This window comes from Haemorhous mexicanus, chromosome 6 (assembly GCF_027477595.1).
Source record: "Haemorhous mexicanus isolate bHaeMex1 chromosome 6, bHaeMex1.pri, whole genome shotgun sequence".
NCBI lineage: Eukaryota > Metazoa > Chordata > Aves > Passeriformes > Fringillidae > Haemorhous > Haemorhous mexicanus.
In genome coordinates this window covers 3,614,014-3,629,126 of record NC_082346.1, presented here as the reverse complement: position 1 = coordinate 3,629,126, position 15,113 = coordinate 3,614,014, and the positions used below count along the sequence as shown (strand labels likewise).

Sequence of the window (15,113 nt, the reverse complement as noted above, 5' to 3'; positions counted from 1 at the left end):
CAGCTGGATCAATACAGGTTACTTGGGATTACCTGTCATTCCAGGGTAACTGTGGCTAGCAGCACCTGGGACTGGAACCAAAAGACTCAAGATATGCAACTGGAATTGCATGTGCGTGAACTGGAGTGAGAAAGTCGTTTTCTATAAATCAGTGGAAGGAATTAAAAACCCTGCCCTGAGAGCTGGAATACAGCAACTCCAAAGCAAAGCCAGCCTGGGGATCAGAGGGACTTCCCCAGAGCACATCAGGCACTCAGGGCATGTTCCAGGGGAGGTGAGGCAAGGTGGGAAGGGCAGTGAGCTGGGCTGCCAGAGAGAAATGCAGGTCTGCTGGGGCAGGAGACCCTTAGAGCTGAGAGCAGCAGCTTTTCAGCCTGCAAAACCAGCACACAGGAAGAAAAGTGCTTGTGAAAAAGCAACTGCTGTGTGTCAGGAGCCAAGGGACGCTGGACAGAAAGTCAGAAAACATGCTCAGCTTTCTCAGCACCGTGTGTGACAAGACCATTTCACCAAGCCTAATTAATGTAGTTTCTTAGTCTGTCAGATGTGGTGCTCAAAAATGAAAGGGGTGAAGTTTGTTTCCACTGAGTAATGCAAGTTTCTAAAACCCTTGCCTTCATATTTCCAGAATGAAGTTGATAGCAGGTGTAAGGAAGATCAGTTATCTCGTTGGAAAAGAAAAATCTACTTAGTGCTCTAGTGAGAAGTCTTCCCTCTTCCAGCTATTATTCTTCTTCCCCCTCATTTAGGAATATTTCAATAGCGAAATATTCTGTCAGGTGTATTTTTTATTAGAACTTTGCACTATTAAAGAGCAGATGAGTTTGTTTTACTGTGGTAGCTCTTTTAATTATATTTTTTTTGTGCAGTCCAAGCCTGAATCTTGGGCTTTGCTACCATTTCTTCTATCCCAGGTTGTCTACCAGGCACATTTCACCTAGGAAGGCAGATACTCTGTATTTTTATTCAATTTGTCAGCTATTACTTGTTATCTGAGTGTGAACTGTATGAGGAGTCTTCATCTTTCTTCCTCCAGTGTATATGAGACACAGCTGTACATATTTAAATTCAAGTGGTTTGATTGAACCTGTTTGAAACTTCTGTGACATTTGGACACGTGTTCCTGAATGCTCCAGGGTGGTATCTTCCTTCCTTTTTTGTTCTGACTTGGTTTTAGGAGTAGTAATATCTACTGATAAGAGTTCAGAAGTTACATTGAGTTACTTAACTTCACTTTTTCACAAAACATTATTTTTTCCCCCTTCCTTCAGAACACAGCAACCCCTGCCTGACAAAAAAAGAATTAAGAGATGCCAGCAAATATGCAATATATGCAATGTGTAACTTAGGTAATCTAATCTGATCAAACAGAAAAAGTCACTGTAGAGTTTTATGTAAGTTTAATCTGAACAAATCAATTTTAAAATACAGTATAAATAATTCTTAACTTATATAAAAATTGATTAAGAAATTTGGGAGTTTTTTGTGCTTCTTCCTAACTTTACAAAAGAGCATTATTAAACAGAGAAGCAAAACATTTTACCTGTGGCCTTTTTGCTAAGACATAAAATATTTACACACTCACAGTACTTTTTTTTTTTTTGGTGCAAAATATGTACTGACTGATAGACTGTACCTTTCTGTACAAAGACAATTTCAGCTTACTTTGCATAGAAGAAATCAACACACACTCACAAAAAACCCCACTAGATACATAACTTTGCTGTTAAAATACTTCAGGTAAGCCTTTTGGAAAAATTCATTAGGCATTAACTTTCTCCTTAAGAGTCAGTTTTATTTTCTAAAGCATCAATTAAGGCTATTCCAGCATTGAGGTCATGGCAATACATGTCCAAACCATTGTCCATCATACAATGCCAGATGTGTGCAGTGTGTTACCAGCAATTTTGCCTGCTAACACAATCAGAAATTCCCTATCCCAAAATTAGTCTTCTGAAACTTCAAGTTTTCGTTGAGGAATATATAGAGTTCCTTGAGAGGTTCTCTGGGTACCATCTGAGTTTGCAGACAGTGCAGGTTCTGTGTTTGGCCCTCCTGGTGTGCGGAAAAAGTTCTCTGTAACTGCCTGAGTCTCCTGAGGTTCCTTTGGCTGAAGGAACTGAAGAGAAAAGAGAAAGTTATTTTCATTTATGGGGGAACAAAAAGTAAATCCTACTTCTAAGTTTCTGCAGGATGTTACCAAACTTTTTTTTCCCCTGAAATTTAAAAACCGAACTTTTTACTGAGGATATACCTGCATTCCTTTATATATATATATATAAATACATAAAAATATGGTTTTTCTAATCCCCTTCTTTTTTAACACAAAGAGATATTAGGCAATACAGTAATACATAAAATATACAGAGAAACTTCCTCTGGGGAAAAAAAAATATTTAAAATCCTGTACAGTCCTATCCTATTAAAAGAATAGCTATTATTAAGGACAAGAACTTGAGGGTAGATTAGGGAAGTAACAAGAAGGAAAGAAAATAACAAAGGAACAAATTTTTAATAAGCACAATATCACTTTGTGATTATTAAATTATCTCTCAGATATGTAAAATCCTCCCTCTAAAACAGTTGTTTCTTCACATCTTGTCATCTTCCAGCTGGCTCCACTTCCACCACAAATAAGTCACTTATCTTCCTTGCTAACCTCTCATTTCTACTGTACTTAGGCTGGCCTTCATTGCTAGCTCTTTTTGGGCAGTGCTGATTTCTAAAGATCAAAAAGAAATGTATGTTTATAAATTTTAGCTGCTGTAATGGAATTACTGCACTGCACTTCCCATTCAACCCACCATGGTGGAGTTGCAGCATGTTAAAAGTTAACTCACCTTCCCTTCTTGCACGTTTGTGCTCCCTGAGCTATGGCTGATATTTTCTGATTGGGAAGAGACTGGCACGTGCTGTAGAACAGGATTTGCAGGAACTTGCACACCAGCAGGTATTAGTCCTATGTGTTGCAGCATAAAGTTCAGAGCTGAAGAGCTTGGATTTGGGGCAGAGCTGGTACTGCTCGAATTGAGGCAGGAGTTGTTCAGTACAGGTGCAGCAGCTATGGAATTTGGTGACAGCATTATGTTCAAGGGTGTTATATGAAAAGCAGGAATATTGACTGTCTTCAGTTCTGAGGTTGGCATTGGAATGACACCTGGAACAGAAACATCAAGTGTTGAAAGGAATTAGGACAAGCTGGCCCTGGCCCCTTGAGCTGAACCCTGTGCCTGTTTCCCTGAACGCTCACCAGTGATGGGAGAGCTGTAGGCTGTGTGCTGCAGAGAACACACCCCAGCCTTCTCTTTAGTGGAGCACTCTGCCTTGTTGCCATGGGTGCAGTGAGTCAGAGGAATAAGATAACCAGACGGAAAAAAAGTCTAAGAGAAAGAAAGAGACAGCACAACTTTAGCCCAGGCATGTAATAAACAAACCCCAAAAGTTTTCTCCAAAACTGCAACCCTCCCTTGCCTTGTTCTTTATCCTCCATGTCCCCAGGATGCCATATCCCATGCCTGCACTACTTTCTGTCTGAAATGAGACACAACAGCCTCAAGGACATGCTCTTTCAATTAAAACCACACAGAAGTCAGCTGGCTCCATTTCCAGCTGATACTCTTGGTGGGGAACTGGAAATCCACCTGGGATTAACACAGTGCAATTTGACCAGATGGAAAAGAGACCCTGATACTGAATACTATTTTTCCAGAAGAAACATTCTGGACCCAGTAAATCATCACATTCTTGGATTGTATTTTTCATAAAACAAATATTGGATGACAAAACCTTTGCATTTACATATTCTGGTTTTGTCAGCAGAACTGTTCAGGTTCTCTACAGCAATCAGTCTTAACTGCAGAATACTGAATTTCACTGATGAAGAGAGTTTCATGTGATTCTGTTTCAAAGCATTTGACAGTAAGTGTATGCAAAGAAAGGATGGGGGAGGTAAGGGATCTCAATATTGCCCTCAGCTCCTTAGTGACCTTCATTCTAATGGAAGCCTGAAAGCCTCTTTATGTCCTCTTTTTTGTGTACTCAGTGCAGGAACAGAAATCCTACATTCCTACAGAATAAGGTTTTAAAAGCACACTGAAATGGATTCAGCCAAAGACAACCTATGTAGTTGTAGTTTATTTAGTTTTTGTTTCTTCTGCAGAGACTCCACGTAGTGTTTTCCCAGGGAATGGCAAGACAAATCTTACCTCAGGAGCAGGAATGGCAAATGCCACAGGTATGTCTTGTTTTGTTTTGATTTTATCTTCATCTTCTGGAATATTTTCTTTTGTACATTGGTCACAGCAACTTGTAATGTTTTGATCTACTGTTTTGGTTTCATTCTGTCTCTCTTCCTGGACATTGTCTATTTCATGATTCGTTTGTGAGCTGTTGGAAGGTGGTTTTTCATCCTTAGTGGATTCTCCCTTTGAAAAAAGCACATACAAAAAGAAAGGCAGGTGTTGTAAGGCTTAACAATCTCAATTAGAGCCCTACAATGATGGTTATACATTCTTAAAAACTGGACAGAAAGCTTTTTACTTCCTCTTCATTTCCAAGTTTGTGCTATAAAAATTTCTGGTCACTAGGACAGCCAGGCCCATGTTATCACATCTTGCTTCTTCCCAGCTAGTGGATGTTGGATAGCATGTTCTGTCATAACACACCCATAACATATGAGGACTGTTTCAGCAAGCCAAATTTACAGGAGAGTTAGAATACACAGAGATGCCAAAACTATCAGCAACTGAGGAGTAGAGAGCAATCCAGTCCCAATCTCTCCATATACATCAAGATTATCTGAACCTCTTATTCTCTTCATGTGCTGTTCTATAATGCCTACAACAAACCAACACTGGGTGGAAATATTTAGAAGGCATCAGGATTTTGGGATGTTCCCTGTCCAGTGACTTTTATACATCCACTTTCCCTCCTAACATCTCTAAAGCCAAGAATAGATGCCAGCAAGTTTACAGAATCCTAGAATTCAAGGGACCTTGAAGATCTCTTGCTTCCAGCCTTGCTCTCAACCTGACCTACTCCAGAATGATGTATCAGTAGGTAAGTTTTGACACAGTGTTTTTGTGAGCTGCTTTATTTTCACTACACCTGTACACTTTGTCTTCTTGGATACAAACCCCAGCCCCTCAAGCATCAGCAGGCATAGCAAATGCAACACCATCTCTTCAAGCCTGATGTTATTTAAAACGCCTACACTCACTGGCAGGCTCCTACACCACTTTGAAAATGAGTAGGTGGCAACATCACTAAGCCATGAAATGGCATTTTAAAACTAATTTAACTTACCAAAGAAGTATCAAGGCTTTCCTCATCACTTTTACGCCTTTTAATTAAATTACTCTCTGGTAGTGCTTGTGATCTTTTCAGGCACCGCTGAGATGAAGTTTCTGATTTCGTTTCAGGTCTTTCTTCAGCTGCCAAGGATTTTGTAGGCTCATCCAGACCTCTCTGAGCGTCCCCTTCCTCAGTGGTTATTTTATTTAATATTTTTGAATTACTACTCTTAATTCCAGTTACATTAGCACATGGCAGAGGCTGCAACATGAAGCCTGGGCTGTAGGTTGTCACCGTGTGGGCTTGGGAAGGGTGCAGATAGATTGCATATGAAACCCCAGACTGAGGGTGAGGTAGGATGACTGGTGACATGGAGCTGTGGCTTGCAGGGCACACCCCGAGGGGCTGGCTCAGAGCTGGCTGCTGAGAGGGCTCAGGCTTGGGGACAGCCTCAGGCGAGGACACGGCACATTTCATTTGCATCTCTTCTGCTGTCCTTCAGCAAAAAACAAACAAAAAAATCCCAAATGTGTTTTAATTCCTTCATGCAGAAATGAATGTTCTGACAAATTATCTTCTGTCATATATGATATTATCTTCTGTAATACAAAGACTTACCATGAACCTGTACTTCTCAATCCACTAAAGAGAAAGTAAATGAAAAACTAGCCTGCAGTACTCAAGGTTATTGGTTTTTGCAGGCTCTTGCCCCACTCAAACTGAGCATAACTTTAACTTGTTCTCACCTGTAAACTTGTGCAAACTTACTTGGATTGTCCTTCCAGCTGATGTTTAGTGATTGCTGGAAACTGAGCTATTGTATTTGGGAAAACTGGTAAACTTTGATAAGTACCTGGTTGGAGGAGAAGAACAACAAATCAAAACAGTGAGTTCATCAATTCAAAGTAAAAATTTAACTTTAACTTGAGGAGACGGCATTATGTCATGTAACATTTAATGAGATAACTTATCCTCAAACTCAGCCCAGATTTGACATGGACATCAGCTTACATCAAACCAATTTTAAAGGCCCCAGAGAGGATCCCTAGCAAGAACATGAACACCCAGGTAATTTTCTGGCCATGTTTTGGGATACAGAACTGTTTAGATAGTATGATCCAAAGCAGAGTTTCTACAACAAAGCAGGTTCAGAGAAGATCCAATATTCAGTGATCCTAGAGAAACAAAAAGTTTGTAGCCATTTCTGCATTTTTGACAGCTCTTAAGATGTATTTTTTGAAATGAGGCACCGCCCACACATTTACATGTCCTGTGAGAAGAGGGCAAGCCCAAATATTTAACGCAAGACTACATCTGACTTAAAAACAAAGAAAAAGAAGTTTCTAAAAGAAAAATGATGAAGAGATACGTACTGGCACTTATTTTAACTGGGCTGGTTGGAGCAGACTGGATCTTCCTTCTGTCATTCTCTATACTCTTAACTAATTTTATTAGAGATGAATGCCGAGTGAAGTTTTGCTTTCCTTTTGAAGGAAAAAGGGCTTTTGAGCATTGCTCTTTGGAAGTGATGGATTCTGAAATAGGTGGGGAACAGGTTGTAGAAGTTGCTTCAAGTTTTATATCTGAAAAAACAGAAAAAAAGAAGAAAATATGTATCATATGCAGATTCAGTAATTAAAAGCAATTATTTGAACCTGGCTTATAATTCTTGAAGTACCAACAGCAGCAAACATGGAAATTCAAGAATCTCAATAGCTGAACATCCACTGTGTGCAAATAGATACTGGTTGCTGTGCTGATAAGGACAGCAATGTGACTAGTAAAAGATTTTCTGCTTAGTTATTCTGTCTTTTGGTCAAACATTTCTAGTAGAGAAAATGAAAAAACCAATCAATATCATCAGCAGAACAAAAGGAAATTACACATGCACCTACCCAGAGTATTTGGCAAGACCTCAGGTCCTGTCCACTTGAATGCTGGTTTTCTACCTCTCTCCTCTGTAACATGAACTTTTTTGATAAGCTTAAGGCTGCTGAGAACATTTGCTATGTCATATAGTCTTCTAATTTTGGCTGAAATAAAAGAAATAAATGGAAAGTGTAGCAACTGCAATTAACGAGTAGCATGTATCAGATAAAGAAATGTTGTAACACCCTTTAAGCTGCTAAAAGGAAAAAGCTTTTAAAAAAATCAAAAGAACAATTTTGTGGAACAGGTACTTATACAATGAAATAATAGTGTGATACAAAGTTTACATGTAAAATAGAAAACATAGATACAGATCTGGAAGACACTGCAAAATTTATTATGCTAAATATGGAAAAGAGGACATTTTCAAAACAAGTTAATTTCTGTGCAATGATCAAACCAACACAAATCCTGTAATAAATATAAGTAGATTAAAAGGCAGGTACACACATGCAATGGCAAACGTGGGAACTGGAGGGAAGAGACACACTCAAATCCAACAGGATAATCATCCTGCATATCTTCCCTGTCTCTAGGTTGAGCTATTAGGGAAAAGCTTCAGGAAGAAGTCAAACTACAAGTGAGCTCTAGAGCAAAGTGAATGTGCTTAGGTAATGGAATTTTTGGCTTCATAACCAAGAACATGGTAAAACATGGGATTGATACTTGAAATATAGGTAGACAGATGGAACGCCTTGAAAATGCTTTTATTGTGAGACAGGCTCTTCATATGGAAGAATAAAAGCAGCAAAAAACCCTACTGAGTAGCCACCCACCCTCTCTATGTTGATGTGAGGCAGTGGAAAGGAAATAATGAACTGAAACCAGCAAGGATCAGTATTCACATAGACACGATTCCACCAAAAAAAACCTCAAAACCAAAACAAAAAATAACCCAAACAAGCAAAGGAATCTGAGAATTAAGGAAGAGTCTAATTTTCAATGAAACCCACAACTATCCCTCAAAAGCAGCACATTTTTAATTATTATATGTTTACTGACCTAGACCTGGAAATACCATTCATTTGAATGGAGAGGAAGGGGAGGAAGGGTGCAGGGAACTGAGAGAAGGGTAAAAAGAATGAAGAAATAATTGGCAGTTAAGGGCAAAGGGTTTCACTTCCTCTGACAGGCAAGTTGGTCACAGGACTTTTACAGAATTTCTTTAGATTTCTACCAAGTTAGTTATGGGGCCAGAACACAAATTTTGCATGATTCTGGGGCACCTTTGGTGAAATGATGCTGAAAACTTTGACAGGCTGCTTGAAGAAAGAGAAATTGTTACTAATATGGAGGCTTGTGACAATACTTCAGGAGGGAGGATTTAATGGATTTTCCTCTCAGGTAGGCATTATGCATCGATAGCCATACAAAAATTATAAACTTCAGAAGGTGTTTAGTGAGTTTTTGGAGGCTCAAATAAACATTTATGGCAGGAAAAATAAGACAGTATTTTTCCTTATATGAATTAGTACTGGGATAATTCATTTAGCTTACACTTGCTGTTGTACTTACTTTTAAACTTGCTTTTATCTAAGTCTTCTAACTGATCTTCTCCAATCAGGATTTTAGCAGCAACTTCAAGGCTCACTATTTGAGGTGTTGATACAAGAAACAGCATCACAAATTTCTGACTCATCACTCGCAAGGACTTGTATTTCCTGCCATTCACTGATGCTGCAGCAGACAGGAAAAAGGATTAAAGTATTCAGCAACACACCAGCTACAAACATAAAACACTGAAGAAATTGGTCAGTAATAATAATTGTAAGAATAACACAGAGACTAGGGCCAATGCTGACTCCAGAATCATGTTTCTATGTGACAAGAAACAGATGATTGGGTGGATACCAAGTCTGACTACAAAGAGGAGACAGTGATGTATCCCCATATATACATTTCCCACTAGTCTGACAACTGGTACTCTTAAAGATGCTTAACCCTTAATTAAAATTTCTTCCATGAATCAAAGCTAAATTAATAAAACAAAATGAGTAATTTATGCCTCAAGTTTCTATAACATTCAGTAGTAACTTCTGGTTTCTATAACAATTCAGTGGTAATGGCAATTGAATTAAATGTTGGTGTATTTGATTGTTTCACCTGACATAGAAACAAATTAGAAGAACTGAATGAATAAGACAAGTGAAAGAGTGCAGAGCACTTTTTCTCACTACAAACAGTTGTGGTGCCTTTGGGGCAGCACCACCTCAAAAAAAAAAAAGTAAAGGCTAATAACTGGGTTTTTTTCCATGTTCATAGACATTTATCATTTTAAGTACATATTATTCTTGTCATTATAGGGAATTATTACCAGCACGAAATTCCACTCCTGGGAGCTCGACAAAAGACATTTCTGACTGCTCACTTGAGCCAAAAGAACTTGCCATTTCTTCATTCCTTTCACCGTCAGGATCAAATTCATGCTCATACTCTCTTCTCTTGATCATCTGGATTTGCTGTATGTATTTGTTCTCTTCCCCCACCTTTTTCAGGGCCTGCAGGGTCTGGGGGAGGTTGTGGCGCCCGTGCCAGACGTATCTGTTCCTGGCCAGGCGGCTCACCATGTGCAGGCTCTCCAGCACGTTCACAATGTCATAGATGCGCCTGCGCTCCACATCTGCAGGGGAAAGGTCAACCTGACAGCTCTGCCATGGAACACATGTGCACTCATGCATTACCTGCAGCACAGAGTCCTGTCCTTACTCTTAGTATACCTCCAAATCATTTTTGCCAATTCCACAGCATAAACTGAAAATAGCCCTCCCAGGTCTTGCCAGCGAGGAAAACAAATCTTGCTTCATTTATGCAAGGACTTGCTGTTCCAGAGCTATACTTGGCTTTTATCATTCCTTAAGAAATAAAACTTACTGTTGCCAGAAGAGCCATTACATGAGTTTCAATCCAGCCTTAGTAAAAACAGAGCATTTTTAATTATTCACTGCACTGATTCTAGATTGTGTCCTTAAACAATCTTAGAAACTCACAGTAGGAAACTGTATTACAACTTTTTTTTGCATGTCATTTTATTAGCACACTCTTCTCATTTGTCTGAAAAACTCTTGGTTTTGACCAGACAATTCCTAAAATATATGTCCTTTTGTACAAAGTATACAAAAATGTAAATCATACAGCTTTAAAATTTTAAAACTATTATCCATATATAAACTGTAGAATACTGTAACTCCATAACTTTTTGTGATTTAAAAAAGCTTCAGCTTGATGTTAGAAATGTGGACTCTGCAGAAATGATTGGTGCAGCATAAAAAATAGCGATCTAGAATGAGAAAGTTAATATCCATCAAGAACAGAAAGAAGATTCTTGCTTTGATGTCATGATTGGACAGGAAGCTGTGGGCTCAGTTTGAGAAATGCTAATTCCTGCTGCAAAAATCTAACCACTAATCTTAGGTATCATCTCTGAATAAAAAAACCTGCAACTGGTTATTTGTGGTATAAGCAATAATTTAGAGGTTCAATATGGAACAGAATTCAGAGTTTCTCAGTTCAATTCACTGAGGAAACATCAGCATTCTAAAATAATTGCTCTGGGAATCAGCAGTTTAAAACTGGGTTTAAATAAATTTGAGAACAGAGTAAGCATCCAAAATTGTATGGAGCAAAAATATACGAACAAAAATGGCAGCTTATTGGTAAATTTGCATGAAGAAAGATTTCACAGGATGAACAGCAACTTACGTAGCTCTTCAGTGACTTCATCAAGGCAAATGTAACTTTTCTGTAAAGGGCTGGGGTAATCAGGATACCGAGCTAAGAATTTATGACACAGTAATCCGAGACTTTTCTCTTTGCGACTTGGCTGAGATTTTTCATATTCATCCCCCAATAAGTGCTCCTACATGGGAATAAGGAAAAGAGATTGTGAGGTTTTTGACAACATGTAAGCACAGATATTTCACAGTGAGCACTGTCAAAGGGCCAGTGTTCTCCCTTTGTCCTCAGCAGCTGTGAAATAAAACAAGAATATTACCTGTTGAATGCAGCTAGTCAATATCATTACTTACATTTGGTAAATGCTCCAAAACCAAAACTTTAAAAAAGATGTACTGTGTCAATGTATAATTTTTATACTGAATAAACAGCCTTCAGCTAGCTTAACCAAAGGAAAAAAAAAAGGAGAAAAAGAGAAAATAAATACAGACAACTTTACAACATACCTGCAAACAGTGTTTTGTCTGTAGGACCTCACTTGAACTGTCTGACAGTTGCCTTCTCTGTTCTCTGCTCCTAATCTCAGGACTGGCCGCACTAATGAGCATTTTCAGGTTGGAAGTAGGTGTCCATGGATCTGCTGGAGGGGTTTCCTTCGGTTTTGGGGGTGTGGTTAGAGGCTGACAGTCAGGCTGTCTCTCTGTCAGTACCAACTGTGAGGTAGACGCTTGTTTCAAAGGGGTTTTCAGTACATTTTTGCATGAATCAGAATGCTCATTTTCCTACATATCAATGAAAAGAACAATGGTGATATTAAAACCCAGGTGTACCATGATCCTTTTATCAATAAGAGTCAAAGAGGGATAGAGATCCATCGCATTTTTTGGGTAGCTCCGAGTCAAGGGTTCCAGTCCTACTCTGAACCAATGAGTCCCTTCCCTGAAACCATTTCTGTACCTGTAGCTTAAGGCTCGGGTCCCCTAGCATTTATTCCTCGGGTAATTTTCCTTTTCCTTCCTCTGAGGCAAATACAATCAGAACATACGTTAATCCATAGCAGAGAGCTATAAATAATAGCTGAAACATGTAATGACCCGGGAGCTGGTTGATGTTGCTTATAAATTCTTGTTGAGCTAAATAGACACCAGCCTGCATGCCAGGGAACTCTTATCCTTTATAATATAATCGCCTCAACTCCGGCGACCAGCCCGGTTATTTGTAGTCATGGGAGTGTTGGCTAACACGCTCTTAACTTTCACAGTGAACTTTAACAAACTTCGGAGCGGAGTAACGGGGGGAAGGTGATCGCGGGACTTGCCGAGACAGACCATGAGAGGAGAAGATAAGGACGGGAAAGAGAAGGAAAGGGGTGCCCGGGCGGGCTGGATCAGGCACCGATCCGCTCCCCCGTAGTTTCCCTCCTTTTGCCTCCTTTGCTTTTCGCGCCGTGTCCCCGCGCATGCGCGGTCGGCCCCGCAAAGCCCTCCAAGAAATGGGTCTGGGGTCTGTGGTGGTCCCGGAGCCCCTTTCGGGGAGGTGCCCGGGGCTCCGGGCAGGCTGGCCAGCCTGGAATTGTGAGGGAAGCGGGCTCGGCACAGCGCCGCCCCACCTCCGCGGGACCCTCTTCCAATCGCAACTTTTCCGTCACGGCACCACAGAACGCCCGAGACAAACACGCTCCGAACATCCTCATCCCCGCTCCTCCACACACACCCTCCGCTAAGGGAAAAACAAAGAGCAGAGGAGAGCCAGGAGGAAGAAGTGTTCTTCATGGACACCGTGTATAAAGGTCGTGAGAGAGAAGTTTCAGGAACTCTTGCTGAGGACAGAAATTAAAGCGAAGGTAAAGTACGCTCGGTTTCTGTCATCCCGCGGTTTCTACGCGCGATCGTTCCGACCTAAGCGGTTTCATCCCCAGCCGGGCTGAGAGCGGGCAGCGGGGCTGTCACCGCCCCGCGGGAAGCGGCAGCCCCGGGGGTCGGCTGCTCTCGCTCACCGGAGGAATTACCTTGTCGCCGGCCCCCATCTCCCCGCCCGCCGGCCGCATTCTCCCGCCGCCTCAGGAGGCGACACCCGCCACTCCCGCCGCGCCGCTCCGCATCGCAGGTCCCGCCGGCTCTGCAGGGCAGGAGGAGGGAGGGAGGCACTGGATGGGGGCCCCGTGACGGGCCGGTTCCCGCTGCTCTCCGCGGCCGCCAGGCTCGTCCCGCCGCCTCCCGGTCCGGCCCGCGCGCGCCCGCCGCCCAACGGCCCCGGCCCCGCCCCGCCCCGCCCGCCACGGCCTAGCACCGCCCATGGGCACTGCCGGCGGCGCGTTTAAACACAGGGGACACGCTACCCCTGCGCCCTCCCGCTCCCGCCGCGCACCCCACGGTCCGGGGGCGCCGGCGGCCCCCAGGAGCCAGCGCTGTGGCCGCCGCCCGCCCCGGCCCGGCCGAAGCGCGGGGCCGCTCCCGGTGCCGATTTGAATTCAACGCGCGGAGCCGCCGCGGGCGGGTGGGGCGGGCGCGGCAGCCAATCAGCTCCGGGCGCCGCTCCCCGCGCGGCCAATGGGAGCGCGGCGCTGCGCGGCCTCTCCCTCCTCCTCCCGCCTCCCGCTGCCGGGCGAGCGCCGGCGGGGCTCGGGCCGGGGCTTTGGCGGGTTCCCTCCCTCGCTCCCTCCCTGCCGCCCTCCCGCCCCAACGGCCGCGGGGTCGCGGGGCGGAGCGGGCGAGGGGCGCCGGGCGGTTTAGCGGAGCCCATTTACCCGCCGCTGCCGCCGGCCTCGCCCCGTCCCGTCCTTTCCGTCAGGGGCCGCGCGGGCTCCGCGCGCCCCTCGCGCCTTCCCCCGCCGGCCGCGGGCCCCGCGCGCCCCTCACGGGGTCCCGCCCGGCGCCCGTTCGCGAGGTCCCCGCGGCCGCCGCGCTCCTCGGAACCCACCGCGCACGTTGTATTTAAAACACACCGCGCTTCGCGGTTAAAGCACGCCGCGCTTTCCGTGCCTCGGGCCGGGCGCTCGGGGCTGAGCTCCGCAGCCGGGGCCGGGGCTGGACACCGGCTGGAGAGGCTCCCCCGCTCAGCAAAAAGGGGATCAAAGGTGAATGGCTGAGCCGGTGAGCGGCTCGTAGCTGCGGGGGAGCGCTTCGATCGCCCCTGGCCAAGGGGTGTTATTGCCCCCAGATAAGCATCCCAACCGGCTGGTGCCGCTTATTGCAAAATCACAGAACCAACTAGGCTGGAAAAGACCTCTGAGGTCAGCGAGTCCGATTTATGACCAACATACGGCAGTGGCCGTGCTATGGCAGTGAGCACCACGTCCAGTCTTTCCTTAAACACCTTCAGGGACAGTGAGTCCCTGGGCACCCCATTCCAATATCTGATCACCCTTCACGTGAAGAAATTCCTCCTAACGCCCAACCAAAAACCCCTGTCGCATCTTAAGACATCTTGTCCTGTCCCTTGTTCCCTGGGAGCAGAGCCCGACACCCACCGGGCTGCACCCTCCTGTCAGGGGGTTGTCGAGTGATAAGGGTGCCCCTGACCTTATTGCAGAGGTTATGATAATTTTGTTATGCAGGATGGAGTCTGGGATTTAAACCCACCTCGTCTTGGCTGGTTTTTATACTAAAGCCAGGATTTCCAAACCTTTTGATGTAACTCTGCAATTTCTTCTGAAAGGGAAGTCTGAAAGCTTGTAAACTCAGATGAAAAATTTGCCCCCAAAGGGACCTTCACTCCTTGGTGTCACCAGCTATGTAGCAGTCAAGGGTTATTCTCTTGCAGTACCCATGTGCCACGCCTTAAAAACTGGGATTTGGGTAGACATTTGCTCTTTTTCCTTGTTTATGCTTTGATACAATTACTGTGTATTGGTTTCTTTCTATAAAATGTGCACTAGGAGGTGTGATTGTTGTAACCCAGAGCTGGTGTGTGACTCACAAGAAGTACAAACGTAAATACAAAAAAAATAATGTGTGTTTTTTCTTTACCCCCACAAGGCCAGGCATGACCACATAGAATTTGAGTTATTTAAATGAAGAGCACTCATATGTTTCAAAAATCAAACCGGGGGGTGAGGGAAAAAATCAGGCTTTAGCAATCAAGCCGTCATTTGAACAATTATTTAATTTATGTTGAGCTTTGAAAATTACCTTTATCACCTAATCATGAAGCCATTATCTCTGTTCAAACAAAACACTCTTGTGACCTTTGTTCAGGGGACTTCTTTCCTTCAAGTTGGC

The 15,113-nt window shown here is 43.5% G+C and overlaps 1 protein-coding gene across 1 annotated transcript; it reads right to left on the bottom strand.

Moving 5' to 3' along the window:
• Positions 1-1,774: 1,774 nt before the first annotated feature.
• Positions 1,775-13,111, bottom strand: E2F8 (E2F transcription factor 8). The gene is made up of 13 exons (XM_059848314.1): positions 12,902-13,111; positions 11,400-11,675; positions 10,921-11,077; positions 9,536-9,841; positions 8,737-8,898; positions 7,188-7,325; positions 6,666-6,875; positions 6,061-6,145; positions 5,305-5,788; positions 4,206-4,424; positions 3,251-3,380; positions 2,841-3,157; positions 1,775-2,119 (listed from the first exon to the last, which is right to left on the bottom strand). The coding sequence occupies exons 1-13, from the start codon at positions 12,938-12,940 to the stop codon at positions 1,946-1,948; spliced, it is 2,697 nt and encodes an 898-aa protein (XP_059704297.1). The 5' UTR covers positions 12,941-13,111; the 3' UTR covers positions 1,775-1,945.
• Positions 13,112-15,113: the final 2,002 nt, after the last annotated feature.